The sequence below is a fragment of the Oenanthe melanoleuca genome, chromosome 27 (genome assembly GCF_029582105.1).
Source record: "Oenanthe melanoleuca isolate GR-GAL-2019-014 chromosome 27, OMel1.0, whole genome shotgun sequence".
In the NCBI taxonomy this organism is placed as follows: domain Eukaryota; kingdom Metazoa; phylum Chordata; class Aves; order Passeriformes; family Muscicapidae; genus Oenanthe; species Oenanthe melanoleuca.
In genome coordinates this window covers 5,518,111-5,534,255 of record NC_079360.1, presented here as the reverse complement: position 1 = coordinate 5,534,255, position 16,145 = coordinate 5,518,111, and the positions used below count along the sequence as shown (strand labels likewise).

Below are 16,145 nucleotides of genomic sequence, written 5' to 3'. Positions count from 1 at the left end.
CCCCCCAACACCCCCAAACACTCCCCCGAAAAATCCCCAAACCCCCTTTTCAACCAGCCCTGTCCTGTCCCCCACAGCGTCCCCCCGCTGCAGACAGGACCCTGCGCACTTTATTTATTCCCTCACCCTCCTTCACCCACTCTTTGTTGTTCCTTGGGAGAGAGAAAGAACAAAAAAAAAAAAAAAAAAAAAGAGGGAGAGAGAGAAGAAAAAAAAAAAAAACCCACACAGGAGGAGGCAGGAGTCTATTTTGCCTCCCAGGCAATATTTCTGGAGCCAATCGGAATGCGCACCCACCCTGCCCTGCTCCCTAATTAAAGGCTTTAAGCAGGCGGCCGGGGCCGGAGGTTTGGGCACAGTCTCTCGGTGGCTCCTCACGCAGCAGCCGCAGCTCCGGATCGCGCTCGGATCGCGACAGGGCCTCGGCAGCCGCCGGGTTGGGGGGTCCCCGGGCCGGGCAGGCAGCTGCCCCCTCCCCGCCGCCAGCCATGAGCGGCTCTTTCGACAAGAAGCTCTCCAGCATCCTGACGGACCTCTCGGGCTCGCTGAGCTGCCACGCAGCCTCCAAGGACTCCCCCACGCTGCCCGAGTCCTCGGTCACCGACCTGGGCTACTACACGGGCCAGCACGACTACTACCCGGGCCAGCCGTACGGGCAGCCCGTGGGCCACTACCCGTACCCCCAGTTCAACCTGAACGGCATCGGCGCCGCCGGCACCTACTCGCCCAAATCTGAATATTCCTACAGCCCCTCGTACCGCCAGTACGGCCACTTCAGGGAGCAGCAGCTGCCGCCGCAGGAAGCAGGTAAAGGATGCGGGACGGGCGCCGTGCCCACCCCGCTGCTCATTCGGGGTTCCCGAGGGGCTCTGTGGGGTTTTATCTCTCCGGGTGTCCCCAGATTTGGGGGTTTTTGTCTCTCCGGGTGTCCCCAGATTTCGGGGGTTTTATCTCTCCGGGTGTCCCCAGATTTCGGGGGTTTTATCTCTCCGGGTGTCCCCAGATTTCGGGGGTTTTATCCCTCCGGGTATCCCCAGATTTGGGGGGTTTTTCCCTCCGGGTGTCCCCAGATTTGGGGGATTTTGTCTCTCCGAGTGTCCCCAGATTTGTGGGATTTTGTCTCTCCGGGTGTTCTCGGGATTTTTGGGGTTTTATCCTCCGTGCGTCCCCAGATTTGTGGGGTTTTACCTCTCCGGGTTGTCCCCAGATTTGTGGGATTTTGTCTCTCCGGGTGTTCCCAGATTTGGGGGGTTTTATCCTCCCGGTATCCCCAGATTTGGGGTGTTTTACCCCTCGGAATGTCCCCAGATTTAGTGGATTTTATCTCTCCGGGTGTCCCCAGATTTGTGGGCTTTCTTGTCTCCGGGTGTCCCCGGATTTGTGGAACTTTGTCCCTCCTGGTGTCCTCAAATCAGTGGGGTTTTAGCCCTCGGGGTCTCCCCAGATTTGTGAGATTTTACCCCTCGGGATATCCCCGATCTTTTTGGGGTTGTGCCCCCCGGGACGCCCCCAAGTTGAGGACAGGGAGCTGCTGGCGGCTCTCGGGGCTCAGCGGGACAGACCCGCGCAGGTCCCGACCCCGGGACACATCCCAGGGATGTCCCAGGAGCTGTCACAGCGCAGGGGTGACACCTCCAGCACCCCGAGCTGGGGTGACACCGACCTGGGGACGGGGTGGCCGCCCGGGCAACCCCTTCCCGCCTCACCCCGCGATCTCCCGCAGTGTCGGTGAAGGAGGAGCCGGAGCCGGAGGTGCGGATGGTCAATGGGAAGCCCAAGAAGATCCGCAAGCCCCGCACCATCTACTCCAGCTACCAGCTGGCCGCCCTGCAGCGCCGCTTCCAGAAGGCGCAGTACCTGGCGCTGCCCGAGCGCGCCGAGCTGGCGGCGCAGCTGGGGCTCACCCAGACCCAGGTAAGGGTTAACAGCACCCCCGACACCCCAAATCCCCCCCGCGGGCCGCGCCTTGTGGGGTGCCCAGGGTGAGATTTCCCCCTTGGAGCAGATCTGCTGTGCCGAGGGAAAGGTGGAGCTCAGCCGTGCCCCACTCGGCAGTTTTGGGGTTTATCCCGCTCCCCCATCCCACACCTCGCAGGGTTTGGGGCTGGATCCTGTCCCGGGAACCGGGCAGGTTCTGGGGCACGGCACACCCGGTGTGGCAGGAATGTGGGGCGCCAAGTCCCGGGGACGAGCGCTGGAGACGCCCCGTCCCCACAGCACCTCCTGACCCCAAATCCTGCCAGAGCACGGGCGCGGATCCTGCCCCCGCCCCCCAGACTCCCCAAGGTCTCCCTGGCTCGGGCTGCCCCATCCCGCCGGGTTCGGGCCGGGATTTGGGGACCGGTTCCACGCCCGCTGTCCCCGGCGCTGGGGTGGCCCTGCAGGCTGGACTGGAAGAGCCGGGACGTGCGGGATCAGCTTCTCCTCCTCCCCGCAGCCGCCCAAATTCGGGGCGAAACCTTCGCTCTTGGGGTCCTGCCAGGCTCGGGGACAAATCGGGTGTGAGGAGGGCGCGCTGTCCCCGCTGTCCCCCCAGCCCGTGACTCCCCCGCGCCCATCGCGGTGCCCTCCCTGCCTCGGGGCCGGCGCCGGCGCCCTTGTGCCGCCCTTGGCCTTCCTCCTCCTCCTCCTCCTCCTCCTCCTCCTCCTCCTCCTCCCTTGGGCGATGAAGCAATCGGGGACACTCGGCAAAGGGCTGACGGAGCGCGTCACCCGCTCCCAGAGGGACATCCTGTTTGGGTGACAAGCGCCGCCACCCCCGCCCCTCGCCCAGGGCCAAGGGCGTCCAGCGCCGCCTCGCCCAGCGCGGGGACGCTCCCGACGCGCGGCCCGTGGCGTGACGGGCTCCTGGTGACGCCCGTGTCCCCACAGGGGTCTGTGCCACGCCAGGTGTCACATGGCTGCTGTCCACAGGGCACGGCGTGTCCGCGGTGTGTCCGTGTCCGTGGAATGTCCCTGCAGTGTCCGTGGTCTGTCCGTGCTCTCTGTCACTCTCACACCAAGGGTGACTTGCCCACGACACCTGCCACGCGCCCCGTGGGGTCCCCAAATGTCCCTTCCCGCGGTGCCCCGTGTGTCACCTGTGTCCCTTGTCCCTTCCTGAGGGTGCCTGGGGTCCCCGTGACCCCCACGACCTCCATGTCCCTTCCCGTGTTTTTGGGGTCACTGTGACCTCCCAGGTTCATTCCAGTGCCCAGGGCAGTTCCCTGTGACCCCCACGTCCCTTCCCGTGTTTTTGGGGTCACTGTGACCCCCACGTCCCTTCCCGTGTTTTTGGGGTCACTGTGACCCTTCCCGTGACCCTCTTACCTGGTGTCGCTACGATCCAAACCCACCCCATCGCTGTCCCTTCTCCCCCATCCTCCCGTTCCCTTCCCTCCTCTCTGACCCTTTTCTTGGCTCCATCCCATCCTCTCATTCCCTTCCGGGGGTCCTCACCCTTTTTCTTCCATCCCATCCCTCCCATTCCCTCCCGAGGGCTGTGACCCTTTTTCCTGGATCCATCCCATCCTTCTGTTCCCTTCCCATCTCTCTGACCCTTTTCCTTCTCTCTGACCCATCCCATCCCTCCCATCTCTTTCCCGGCTCTCTGACCCTGTTGCTGGATCCATCGCATCCCCTTCCCATCTCTCTGACCCTTTTCCGTCCATCCATCCCACCCCTCCCGTTCCCTTCCGAGGGCTGCGACCTTTATCCTGGATCCATCCCATTCCTCCCACTTCTTTTCCATCTCTCTCACCTTTTTTCTGGATCCATCCCACCCCTCCAGTTCCCTTCCAGGTGCTCTGACCCTTTTCCTGACTCCATCCCACCCCCTTCCCGTCTCTCTGACCCTTTTTTCCGGATCCATCCCATCCCTCTCATTCCTTTCCAGGTGCTCTGACCCTTTTCCCTGTGTCCATCTCATCTCTCCCACCCCCTTCCCATCTCTCTGACCCTTTTCCTTTCCTCCATTCCATCCTCCCATTCCTTTCCCGTCTCTCTGACCCTTTTCCATCCATCCCATCCCTCCCATTCCTTTCCAGGTGCTCTGACCCTTTTCCCGGATCCATCCCTCCCATTCCTTTCCAGGTGCTCTGACCCTTTTCCCTGGGTCCATCCCACCCATTTCCCATCTCTCTGACCCTTTTCTCCAATCCATCCCACCCCCTTCCCGTCTCTCTGACCCTTTCCCTTTCCCCAGTCCCATCCTTCCAATTCCCTTCCCGTCTCTCTGACCCTTTTCCTTTCCTCCATCCCATCCCTCCCACCCCATTCCCGTCTCTCTGACCCTTTTCTCGAATCCCCCCCACCCCATTCCCGTCTCTCTGACCCTTTTCTCTGGGTCCATCCCATCCCTCCCATTCCTTTCCCATCTCTCTGACCCTTTTCCCGAATCCCTCCCACCCCCTTCCCGTCTCTCTGACCCTTCTCCCTCCCTCCCCCAGGTGAAGATCTGGTTCCAGAACCGGCGCTCCAAGTTCAAGAAGCTCTACAAGAACGGCGAGGTTCCGCTGGAGCACAGCCCCAACAACAGCGACTCCATGGCCTGCAACTCGCCGCCGTCGCCGCCGGTGTGGGACAGCCCCGGGGGCAGCGCCCGGACCCCGCTGCCGCAGCCGCTGCCCTTCAGCTCCTCCCCGGCGTTTTTGGAGGAGCACAACCCCTGGTACCACCCCCAGAGCCTCGGCGGCCCCCACGGACCCCACCAGGGGCAGGCGGCGCCCCCGATGCACCACGCGTCCCCCGGGCCCCCCAGCACGGGCGCCGTGTACTGATGCTTCAGAGACGCTGCTCCGATTCTTTGGTTTCCTTCCCTTTTTTTTTTTTTTTTTTCTATCCCCCCGTTTGGGTTTTTTTTTTCCTAAAAAAGAAAAAAAAAATGAAAAAAGAAAAAAAAATTAAAAAAAAAAAAAAAAAAAAGAAACCAAAGGAAAGGACACCCCCGCGCACCCCTAAAAATCCTCCCAGCTCATCTCAGGAACTGCAAAGGCTTCAAACGCTCCCAGCGCAGGAAAAGGTGGAAAAGCCGGAAAATCCTTCTGCTACTTCTGAATTTTTGGGGTTTTTTTCCCCACCCCCGCTCCCCATCCCCCGAAGAGCCGGAGCTTCGGAGTGACCCCGCCGCGGTGGAGGATTTGTGTCGTCGCTGTCGCGATAGGGGGAGTGCCTGTCCCCAGCGGAGCTCGGCTTTGGCTCCGAAATCCGAAATTTTGGGGGTCACGGACACTTTTTGGGGGGTCACGGACACCCCCCGGGAGCAAAGCAGGACCGGAATCACCCGGGACGATGCTCAGACCAGAAGGTGGTGATTTAAAATTAAATATTAAAAAAAATAAAAAAAATAAAAATCGGGTGGGGGGCGGGGGGCGGGCGTGGGGAGGGAAATATTTTAATATTTAAGCGGTTCAGGAATGGCTTTAAGTTATTGTTTGAAGAGCAAAAACTCGTGTTCATCTCCGTTTTCTGGCTGTGCCTCCAGCTGTGCTTAAAGGAACGGCGAAAATGCCTCTTTTTTTTTTTAGGAAATCGACTTATTTTAAAGGGAAAAAAAAAATAATAACCGAGCTCTTTCCTATTTTTTAAGAGAATAATGCTATTTTTTTAAGCAGAAAGTGCCGTTTTAAGGAGTGTTCATAGTGTTGTACAGTCCCGGGGATTTATTTATGTTGCCTTCTATAAATAGGGGTGTTTTGGGGGGAGAAAAAAAAAAAGGGAGTGTACATAAGGTTCGTTTGTATAAAGTTGTTCCAAACCAAACTGGTTTCGGTCTGGATTTTTTTGTCTATATATTTTATTTTTTTTTTTTCCTAAGGAAAATCCGCCCCCCCCGGTTGATGGGAACTCCCCTGGGGTGTCCCCGAGTGTCCTTTGCTCCTTCCCCGGGGACCCAAAGCCGGGCTGGAAATGTTCATTAATAAAAATTCTGGATTTAAAGCTCCCAACATCCGTTTTTTCACCCTTTTTTTTTTTTTCCTTTTTTTTTTTTTTTTTTTTTGGGGGGAGCAGGATTTGAGATTTTTCCACCTTGGGAAATGTGGATTTAAACTCTCTGTCACTCGCGCCGCGTTTTTTGGGGACAGCCCCGGGTGATGTCGCCTCACACCAAATCCCACTTTGTCCTGCTGAGAGGGGAATTTGGGGCAGCAAAAGGAATTTTTTTCCGGTTTTCAGGGTATTTCGGACTAATTCAGACTGTTTCAGACTAATTCAGAGTATTTCAGACTAATTCAGGTTATTTCAGACTAATTCAGATTATTTCAGACTAATTCGGACTAATTCAGGTTATTTCAGACTATTTCAGACTAATTCAGAGTATTTCAGACTAATTCCGAGCATTCCCTGGCGCTCCCCTTACTGGGACCAGTGACCCCCCAGCCCTGCAGACTGGGAGGGCGGCTGCGCTCCCCGATGTCCCTTTTGGGGACAGCACCGAACCCTCCCCCAAACCCCAAAATCCCCAAATCCCAGGGGATCCTCCCATCCCCGGCAGCGCTGTGCGCTCGGGGAGCTCCGGGGACCCCAAAATCCCCAGTGAGGTGTCCCGGGCTGTCCCCAATGTCACGGGTGTGGGGACCCCACATTCCCAAACCCACGCGGGTTCAATCCCCCCAAAACTTCACCCCCAATCCCACGGGAAAAGGAGGAATCGGCGCTGGCGCTGGGGAGGTTTCGTTTCATTCTTTCAATTTTTTTTTTTTTTTTTTTTAATTCGATTTTTTTTTTTTTTTTCTTATTTAGAGGAGGAGGAGGAGGGAAAAAAGCCCCGAGCAGGCGGCGGGTTACATACCCGGGATTATGTAAATCCCGGGCGCCGCATCGCCCTCGGCCAGGCGCGATCCCCGCTCCTCCCTGCGATCGGGAATGGGATCGGGGAAAACTCTGGGATCCCCCAGCCCCCCTTGGCCATCCCCCGAGGGGGCTTTTGTCCCCCTTTGTCCCCCTTTTGTCCCCCTTTGTCCCCCATTTTGTCCCCCTATTTGTCCCCCTTTTGTCCCCCTTTTGTCCCACTTTTGTCCCCTTTTGTCCCCCTTTTGTCCCCCTTTGTCCCCCTTTTGTCCCCCTTTGTCCCCCTTTGTCCCCCTTTGTCCCCCCTCATCCCCGTCCCCGGCTCCTCCCGCTGATCCCACAGTCGGGATGTGGCTGAGAAACCCCCAGAACCCCCAAAAAGGGGCTGAGGGACCCCGAGATCCCGCGCGGGGCCGGGCTCGGTGTGCTGGCGCTGAAAGGGGGATGGGAATAATGGGGATAGTGGGAATAATGGGAACGGGAACAATGGGAATAATGGGAACGGGAACGGGAACGGGAGTGGGAATGGGACTGGGAATGGGGATGAGAGTGGAAATAATGGGAGCTGGGATGGGAATGGGAATAATGGGAACGGAAATGGGAATGCGAACTGGGATGGGAATGGGAATGGGAATGCGAACTGGGATGGGAATGGGAATGGGAATGGGGATAATGGGATGGGAATAATGGGGAGCTGGGATGGGAATGGGAACTGGGATGGGAATGGGAAGGGGGATGGGTCCCGACAGGGGTGGGGACATCCCCCCACTGTCCCCAGCTCCCCGGTCCTGTCCTGGCACAGCGCACAACGACCTTCCCTCATCATTCCAGTTATCCCAGTGCTCCCAGTGCTCCCAGTGATCCCAGTGCTCCCTGACAGCAGCGGGGACTGTCCGGACACCCCTGGCACGACAGGACCGGGGGTGGCAGTGCTGGGGGTGACACTGGAGGGGTGGCAGTGCTGGGAGTGGCAGTGCCGGGGGTGACACCGCGTGGGTGACACTGGAGGGGTGGCAGTGCCGGGGTGGCAGTGCCGGGGGTGACACCGCGGGGGTGACACTGGAGGGGTGGCAGTGCCGGGGTGGCAGTGCCGGGGGTGACCCCGCGGGGGTGGCAGTGCCGGGGGTGACACTGGAGGGGTGGCAGTGCTGGGAGTGGCAGTGCCGGGGGTGACACCGCGTGGGTGACACTGGAGGGGTGGCAGTGCCGGGGTGGCAGTGCCGGGGGTGACACCGCGTGGGTGACCCCGCGGGGGTGGCAGTGCCGGGGGTGACACCGCGTGGGTGACCCCGCGGGGGTGGCAGTGCCCGCGTCCCCGCGCTGTCACCCCGCGCCCAGCAGAGCCCTCCCAGGGCGCTCCTGCCCCTTGCGACACCCGCGGCCCTTGCGACAGCCGGTGCCAGCCCCGGGAGCGGGGGCAGCGCCCGCCCACGGCCCGGCCCGGCCCGGCCCGGCTCGCCGGAGCCACACGGGGCAGATCTGGGGTGTCCTGCTGGGGACAGCGAGGTGACACCGCTGCCCTCACCCCAGCCTCAGGATGGGAAATTTCCCTTTTCAGAGCTCGGTGGGGAGGGTGGGCTCCATCCCCCCCTAAAATCCCGCTGGAATTCGCTCACCCCTGGGCCCCACATCCCGTGGGAGCAGCACCCCAAACCCCTTTCCTGAGGGATCGCAGCTCCCAGGGGGGCCGGGAATGGGGACACGGCGGTCCCCAGCGCCACCAGCCCCAGTGCCGGCTCCGATCCCCGCCCCGGGTGGGCTCCAGGTGTGGGGACGGTCCCGCGAGATGCTGAAGGTGCGAAACCCAAAACTCCAGAAAGGGGCGGGGAGGGACCCTCGGGGTGGGAACATCGGGGGCGAGGGTCGCGGGATGTTTGTGCTGGGGGGTGTCACCCGCTCCACAGGTGACAAACACCCAGCGGGATCGCGAAAAGCGGCAACAATGACGTGGGAAGAGCGGGGAATGACAAGGATGTGTTTTCCAGCCGGGTTCTGGCTCTGGAAGCACAAAACCAAACCCGCAGAGGGGAATCAGCCCCCAAACACCCCCCTCGCTGCCAGGGTGTCCGTGGGGTCCCCAGCCTGCCCCGGGTCCCCCTGCCCTGCCCCGTTTGGGGGGGACACCTCCCCCAGCTCTAAACTGCCCCAAATTCCCCGCAGGAGGGGCCCCAAAATTCCTGTGACTGGGCAGATTTTGGGGGTCAGTGTTACCCCAGCCCCTGACCCTGCACCCCCAGGAGTTGGGAGAGCCTGAGTTGTGGATGGAAGCGCCTCCCCCAAACCAGGGACACCCCAAGGAGGAGGAGCAGCAGCGATCGATGTTCAGCCTGTTTATAAACGGGGGCACAACCGACAACCGGCAGAATTCATAAATAAAACCAGGCCGGGGAGGGGGGACGGGGAGCCCCCAGCCCCTCCTGGGGTCCCCCTGCCCCCTGTCCATCAACTGGGGGGACCCGGGCCCGAGTCCTGTCCCGCTGGGATGGCGCACAGGGCGCTGGGTCACTCGGAGCGCGGCAGGGCAGGACATCCCCGGGCTCCTGCAGGTCCTTGTCACCTTCCTCATCCTCCTCCTCCTCCGTTCGCTGCGTTCCTCCAGGGCTTCGCTGGGCTCCCAGTCCCGGGGGCAGCACAGAGCGTCCCCCTCCGTGTCCCTCAGAGTCCCTCTGTGTCGCTCAGTGTCCTTCGGTGTCCCTCGGTGTCTCTCGGTGTCCCTCAGTGTCCCTCACTGTCCCTCAGTGTCCCTCAGTGTCTCTCAGTGTCGCTCAGTGTCGCTCAGTGTCCCTCGGTGTCCCTCGGTGTCGCTCAGTGTCGCTCAGTGTCCCTCGGTGTCCCTCAGTGTCCCTCGGTGTCCCTCGGTGTCCCTCAGCGTCCCTCGGTGTCCCTCGGTGTCCCTCGGTGTCGCTCAGTGTCCCTCAGTGTCGCTCAGTGTCCCTCGATGTCCCTCAGCGTCCCTCAGTGTCCCTCGGTGTCCCTCAGCGTCTCTCAGTGTCCCTCGGTGTCCCTCGGTGTCCCTCCGGGTCCGGCGCTGCTGGTGGCACTGTCACATCATGGGGGTCCCGGGGATGGCGTCCTGCGGGTGCGGCTGGTACCAGGCTCCGAAGGGGTTGATGTAGCCCCCGGGGGCCAGCGGGGGCCCCTTGCCGGGCCCGGGGAGGTCCCAGAGCGAGGGGAGGCCGGGGGAGCAGGGGGACAGGGCGGGGGCGCTTTGGGGGTGCTGCTCCCCGTCGGGGACACTCGGGCCCTGCTTCAGGATCTTCTTGTACTTGGAGCGCTTGTTCTGGAACCAGATCTTCACCTGCGGGCAGGGACAGGGGCTGAGGGGGCAGCAGGAGTCCGACACCCCCCGAACCCCCCGGAACAACCGCAGACCCCCCTGACCCCATGGTCTGGGGGACACCCCTTCCCAAACCACCGCTCTGGGGTGGGGTGAGGATGTGGGGAGACGCTCTGGGAGCCCGGAGAGTCCCCGGAGTGTCCCCAGAGTGTCCCCAGGGTGTCCCCAGGGTGTCCCCAGAGTGTCCCCAGGGTATCCCCAGAGTGTCCCCAGAGTGTCCCCAGAGTGTCCCCAGGGTGTCCCCAGAGTGTCCCCAGAGTGTCTCCAGTGTTCCCAGTGTTCCCAGCCTCCCCCCGTGCCGGGCCGCTGCAGCGCTCTGGGGTGGGGTGAGGATGTGGGGAGATGCTCTGGGAGCCCGGAGAGCCCCCGGAGTATCCCCAGGGTGTCCCCAGGGTGTCCCCAGAGTGTCCCCAGAGTGTCTCCAGTGTTCCCAGTGTTCCCAGTGTTCCCAGCCTCCCCCCGTGCCGGGCCGCAGCAGCGCTCTGGGGTGGGGTGAGGATGTGGGGAGAGGCTCTGGGAGCCCGGAGAGTCCCCGGAGTGTCCCCAGGGTGTCCCCAGATTGTCCCCAGAGTATCCCAGGAGTGTCCCCATCGTTCCCAGCCCCCCCCCGATGCCGGTGCCGGTGCCGGGCCGCCGCAGCGCTCCGGGGTGGTGGCCCCGCTCCTTCCTCCCCGCCGTCCCCCCCGCGCTGCCGGCAGGTTCCCACTTGTCTCCTCTCCCGGCTTTATGAGCTCGCTTCGCCCCTGGCTCCGGGGCTGCACCGCTGCCGCCTGCCTGTCTCTCCCCATCGCCTTCAAAAACCCACTCGCCCCGTCCCGCGGCCCGGGGCCGCCCAGCCGGGCACGGCCGGGCCGCCAGCCAGGCTCCGGGGCTGGGAAAGTCCCGCTGCCGCTGGGAGGTGCGGCCAGGGGCGCCCCGAACCCGAGCCCTGCGGGGCCAGCGGCGCCAGCTCCCCTCGCCGCGGCACGGCTGGGCCGGGCCGGCTTCCAGCAGCCCCCGCCGGTGGCCCGGTGTCCCCTCGGTGTCGCCAACCTGGGTCTGGGTGAGCCCCAGCTGCGCCGCCAGCTCGGCGCGCTCGGGCAGCGCCAGGTACTGGGTCTGCTGGAAGCGCTGGTTCAGCGCCTGCAGCTGCAGGCTCGAGTAGATGGTCCGAGGCTTCCGCAGCTTCTTGGCCCTCCCGCCCGGCCGCAGCTCGCCGCTGGCCACGGCCGGGGGCTTCTCGGGCTCTGGGAGCGGGGGAGAGGAGAGACAAGCCGTCAGACACAGCGGGAGGTGGAAACAGAGCCCCAAAACCGCCCCAAAACCATCCTAGAAACATCCCAAAATCACCCTAAAACCGTCCTAAAAAAACACCCCAAAATCACACCAATATCACCCCAAAATCGTCCTAAAACCACTCCAAAATCATCCTAAAACCAGTCAAAATCACCCTAAAACCATCCTAAAACCGTCCTAAAAAAACACCCTAAAAACATCCTAAAAAACCACCCCAAAATCATCCTAAAACCATCTTAAAAAACCACCCCAAAACCATCCTAAAAACACCCCAAAATCACCCTAAAACCATCCTAAAATACACCCCAAAACCATCCTAAAATCATCCCAAAATCATCCTAAAATCATCCTTAAAAAAATCCCCAAATCACACCAATATCACCCCAAAACCATCCTAAAATCACCCCAAAATCATCCTAAAACCATCCTAAAAGAAATCCCCCAAACCATCCTAAAATCACCCCAAAATCACCCTAAAACCATCCTAAAAAAACACCCCAAAACCTTCTTAAAAACATCTTAAAAACACCCCAAAATCTCACCAATATCACCCCAAAATCATCCTAAAATCACCCCAAAACCTTCTTAAAATCACCCCAAACTCACCACAAACCCACCCCAAAACTATCCTAAAACCATCCTAAAAAACCACCCCAAAACCATCCTAAACCACCCCAAAACCATCCTAAACCATCCTAAACCATCCTAAACCATCCTAAACCACCCCAAAACCATCCTAAACCATCCTAAACCATCCCAAAACCATCCTAAACCACCCCAAAATCATCCTAAAACCATCCTAAACCATCCTAAACCATCCTAAACCATCCTAAACCACCCCAAAACCATCCTAAACCATCCTAAACCACCCCAAAATCATCCTAAAACCATCCTAAACCATCCTAAACCATCCCAAACCATCCCAAACCATCCCAAAATCACCCCAAAATCACCCCAAACGCACCCCAAACCCACGCAGGCTACCAGGGGTGCCCGGGAGGGAGGGGGATAATTGAGGGTCTGGGGGCTGCTTTTCTCTGGAGTTTAAACCTCGGGGGGAGCAGAGGAGGAGGAGGAGGAGGAGGAGGAGGAGGAAGGACGGCACCGCCCGGCTCCGGCAGCACGTGGGACACGGGCCTGGGGGGACCCCCCGGGGGGTGGGGGGGCTCCAGGATGGACCCCCCGGCCCTGGGGGAGCCCCCCGGGGGCGCTGGGGGGTCCCTGGGCCAGCAGAGCCCGCCCGGTGTCACCCAGGGGGGCACGGGCAGGGCCGGGGGCTCGGGACCCCCGGGGGGGCTCGGGACCCCCGGGGGGGGGCTCGGTTGGGCTCGGGGACCCCCGGGAGGGCTCGGTTGGGCTTGGGGACCCCCGGGGGGGGGGCTCGGTTGGGCTCGGGACCCCCGGGAGGGCTCGGTTGGGTTCAGGGACCCCCGGGAGGGCTCGGGACCCCCGGGGGGGCTCGGTTGGGTTCAGGGACCCCCGGGGGGGCTTAGTTGGGCTCGGGGACCCCCGGGGGGGCTCGGTTGGGCTCGGCTGGGTTCGGGACCCTCAGGGGGGGGCTCAGCCGGGCTCGGGACCCCCGAGAGGGGCAGCCCGGGGGTCCCTTTCCTCTCCAGGCCGGCTCGGATCTCAAATTTTGGGGGAAACCAGCGGGGAACGGGGATGGAGCTGCGGGGACAGAGAGGGAGGGTCTGCCCGGCCCGGGGGGCGCGGCCCGGGGGGCGTGGGCGGCTCAGGGGGTCCCAGGGGGCACCCGGGGGTCTCAGCTTGGAGCAGCCGATGCTCCCCGTGCCCGCGGCTCCTCGAAGCCACCCACGTGTCCCCTGCGGGTCGGGCCGCTCTGGGAACGGGGGGACACCACCCGCGGCATCCCTGGGACCCCCGGGACCCCCCAGGACCCCCCAGAACCCCGCACCGAGCCCAGCCCAGCCCCGGAGCGCTTCCGACGGCTCCATCCCGGCTCCATCCCGGCTCCCCCGAGCCCCCCGAGCCCCCCGGAGCCCCCCCGGAGCCCCCCCGAGCCCCCCCGAGCCCCCCGGAGCCCCCCGGAGCCCCCTCACCTGTGTCCTGCAGCCTGGCCCCGGGGGACGGGGCGTGGGGGGCGCCGGGGGGGGCGTAGGGCAGGAAGGGACCCCCGTGGGGGTGCGGGGGGGCCCCGCCGGGGTAGGGGAAGGGCCCGGGGCGGCCGTAGGAGGAGGGGAAGGGCGGGGGGTCGTGCTGGGGGTGGCCGGAGGGGGGGAGCGCGTGCAGGGGGGGGTAGTGCTGGGGGGGCCCGAGCTCCAGGAACGCGGCTTTGGACGGGTCGGAGCCCAGCAGGGTCTCGGCCATCGAGCTCATGGTCATGGTCCGGCCGGGCCGGGCCGGGCAGCGCCCGGCAGAGCCGAACCGAGCCGAGCCGGGCCGAACCGAGCCGAGCCGGGCCGAACCGAGCCGAACCGAGCCGAGCCGGGCCGAACCCCCGCCGCCCCCCGACGGCTCCGGTTGCGGCGGCCCCGAGCCCGGGGATGCCCCGAACGCCCCGCCCAGCCCCGCCCCCGCGGTGACGTCACTCCCCGGGGCACCCCCTTCACCCCGTGCCCACCCCCCACCTGTGTCACCGTGACCCCTCCCCAGGGCTGGGGGGACACCCTGAGCCCCCCCGGGGGACACGGGGCTGCCCTGGGGGACAGGGGGACACGGGAGGGACATGGGGACACGGAGGGGACATGGGGACACGAGGGGGACAGGGGGACACGGGGGGGGACAGAGAGACACTGGGGGGACATGGGGACACGAGGGGGACAGGGGGACATGGGGGGGACAGGGGGACACGGGAGGGACAGGGGGACACGGGAAGGACAGGGGGACACGATGGGGACAGGGGGACACGAGGGGGACACGAGGGGGACAGGGGGACACGGAGGGGACAGGGGGACACGGGAAGGACAGGGGGACGGACAGGGACAGGGGGACACGGGGGGGACAGGGGGACACGGAGGGGGGACAGGGGGACACGAGGGGGGGACAGGGGGACACGGAGGGGACAGGGGGACACGGGAAGGACAGGGGGACACGAGGGGGACAGGGGGACACGGGGGGGACAGGCGGTGGCCACCAGGACAGCACGGGGACGGTGCGGGGCCGGGAGCTGCTGTCACCTCCTCTGGGGACAGCCAGAGGCTTTGGGGACACCGGGGTGACACCGCGGGGGGGGAGCGCTGTCCCACCTGTCCCCACCCCCCTGTCCCCACCCTGGCATCAGGCCGGGTCCCAGCGCTCCGGTACAAACAGCCCAGCTCGGGGACACGCGTGTCCTGCCCCTGTGTCCCCACCCCGAGCCCCGGTGACACCTGGGGACAACTCCCGGCACATGAATGTCCCCAGGGGAGGACACGGGATGATCCTCAAGGACAACGCCACCCCCAAATCCCACACCGCCTTAAACTGGGGGGCACAAAACTCGGGGGACCCACAGGGAAAGTCCCCCAGCCCCACCCAGATGTGCGGGGGGGGACAGTTCCAGATGTCGCCGAGGCGAGGAGAGGCTCCCCCGGCCCGCTCCTCGCTCTCCCCGCCGTGACTCAGCCCCCACGGGCCGCGGGACGGGCCCCGGCTCGCCGGGATCGGCTCCGCTCCTGCCGGGCTCCGCACCCGGCCTGGGGGCACAGCGGGGGCACAACGGGGGCGCTGGGGGCACAAAGGGGGCACAAAGGGGGCGCTGGGGGTGGGGTTGGGCTGAGGTGGGGGTGGCATCCCCCCCTCTCACCGTGACTGTCCCACCAATGTCCCGGAGCCGGATCCAGGAGGGCTCAGCCCCCCTCGTGCTTTCCCAGCGCTCCGCTGCGAGGTTCGTGGGGGAAATGTCCAGAATTAATAAAAGCACCCCAAAATTTGCACTCTAAGCCCCGGCCGCAGCGGCAGGTGCTGCAGGACGGTGTCCCCAGGGGTGTCTGGGGACAATATTTGCCCTGTGGCAGGAGCAGGGGGGGCACTCGGGGTTCAGTTTCCAGCTGGGGTGAAGGGGCTCAGCTCTGCTCCATCGGGGTGGGAGGAGGGAAGGGACCCCTCCCCATCCCATCCCAAAATCTCATCCCAAAATCCCCAAATCCCCCATTTAGGGATCTCCAGGAGGGACCCACGAGCGGGGGCAGCCCAGGGGGAGCAGTGGGACAGTGGTGACACCATCCTTGTCCTCCTCTTCATCCTCCTCATCATCCTCCTGATCCTGCGGGCCGGGGATCTGAAGGTGCCAATCTCAGCCCCGTTCTGTGCCAGGGGTGGGCACAGGGACAGGGACAGGGACAGGGATAGGGACAGGGACAGGGACAGGGACAGGGACATGACACAGGGACAGGGACATGACTCAGGGACCAGAACCAGGACAGCACCGCCTGCTCCAAACCCCTTCGGGAGAGGAGATAAAGCTCTGGCACCAGCCCCGGGGCTGCGCTGCTTTTGGGAGGGTTCGAGGACAGATGTGGGCACGGGGCACGGCCCGCTCGGGTGCCAGCCCCGGCTGGTGTCAGCGGCGCTGGCAGGGGGACAGGACGGGGCTGTTGGAGCGGAGTTTGGGGTTGGAGCTGCCAAGACAAACACCCCGACTCAACCCGCGTTAAATTAAAAAAATAAATCACGGCCGCGCTCCGAGCCAACCCCCGGCCCCGGTGGCGGGGCTGGAAGGTGCCGGCACACGCCGAGCCCCGCGCGGAGCCCGGGAAGGCTCCGGCACACGCGGGGTTAATGTCGCTGGCGGTCACCGGGCCCGGGGATGCTCCCGGGAGCCGCG

General features: G+C 63.5%; 2 protein-coding genes across 2 annotated transcripts; one reads left to right on the top strand and one right to left on the bottom strand.

Annotated features, from left to right (window-relative positions):
* The first annotated feature begins 26 nt into the window (after positions 1–26).
* DLX3 (distal-less homeobox 3) lies at positions 27–4,802 on the top strand. Its single transcript, XM_056512319.1, has 3 exons — positions 27–807; positions 1,724–1,914; positions 4,428–4,802. The coding sequence occupies exons 1-3, from the start codon at positions 489–491 to the stop codon at positions 4,755–4,757; spliced, it is 840 nt and encodes a 279-aa protein (XP_056368294.1). The 5' UTR covers positions 27–488; the 3' UTR covers positions 4,758–4,802.
* Positions 4,803–9,811: 5,009 nt separating this feature from the next.
* On the bottom strand, positions 9,812–13,723 carry DLX4 (distal-less homeobox 4). The gene is made up of 3 exons (XM_056512318.1): positions 13,441–13,723; positions 11,138–11,331; positions 9,812–10,066 (listed from the first exon to the last, which is right to left on the bottom strand). The coding sequence occupies exons 1-3, from the start codon at positions 13,721–13,723 to the stop codon at positions 9,812–9,814; spliced, it is 732 nt and encodes a 243-aa protein (XP_056368293.1).
* Positions 13,724–16,145: the final 2,422 nt, after the last annotated feature.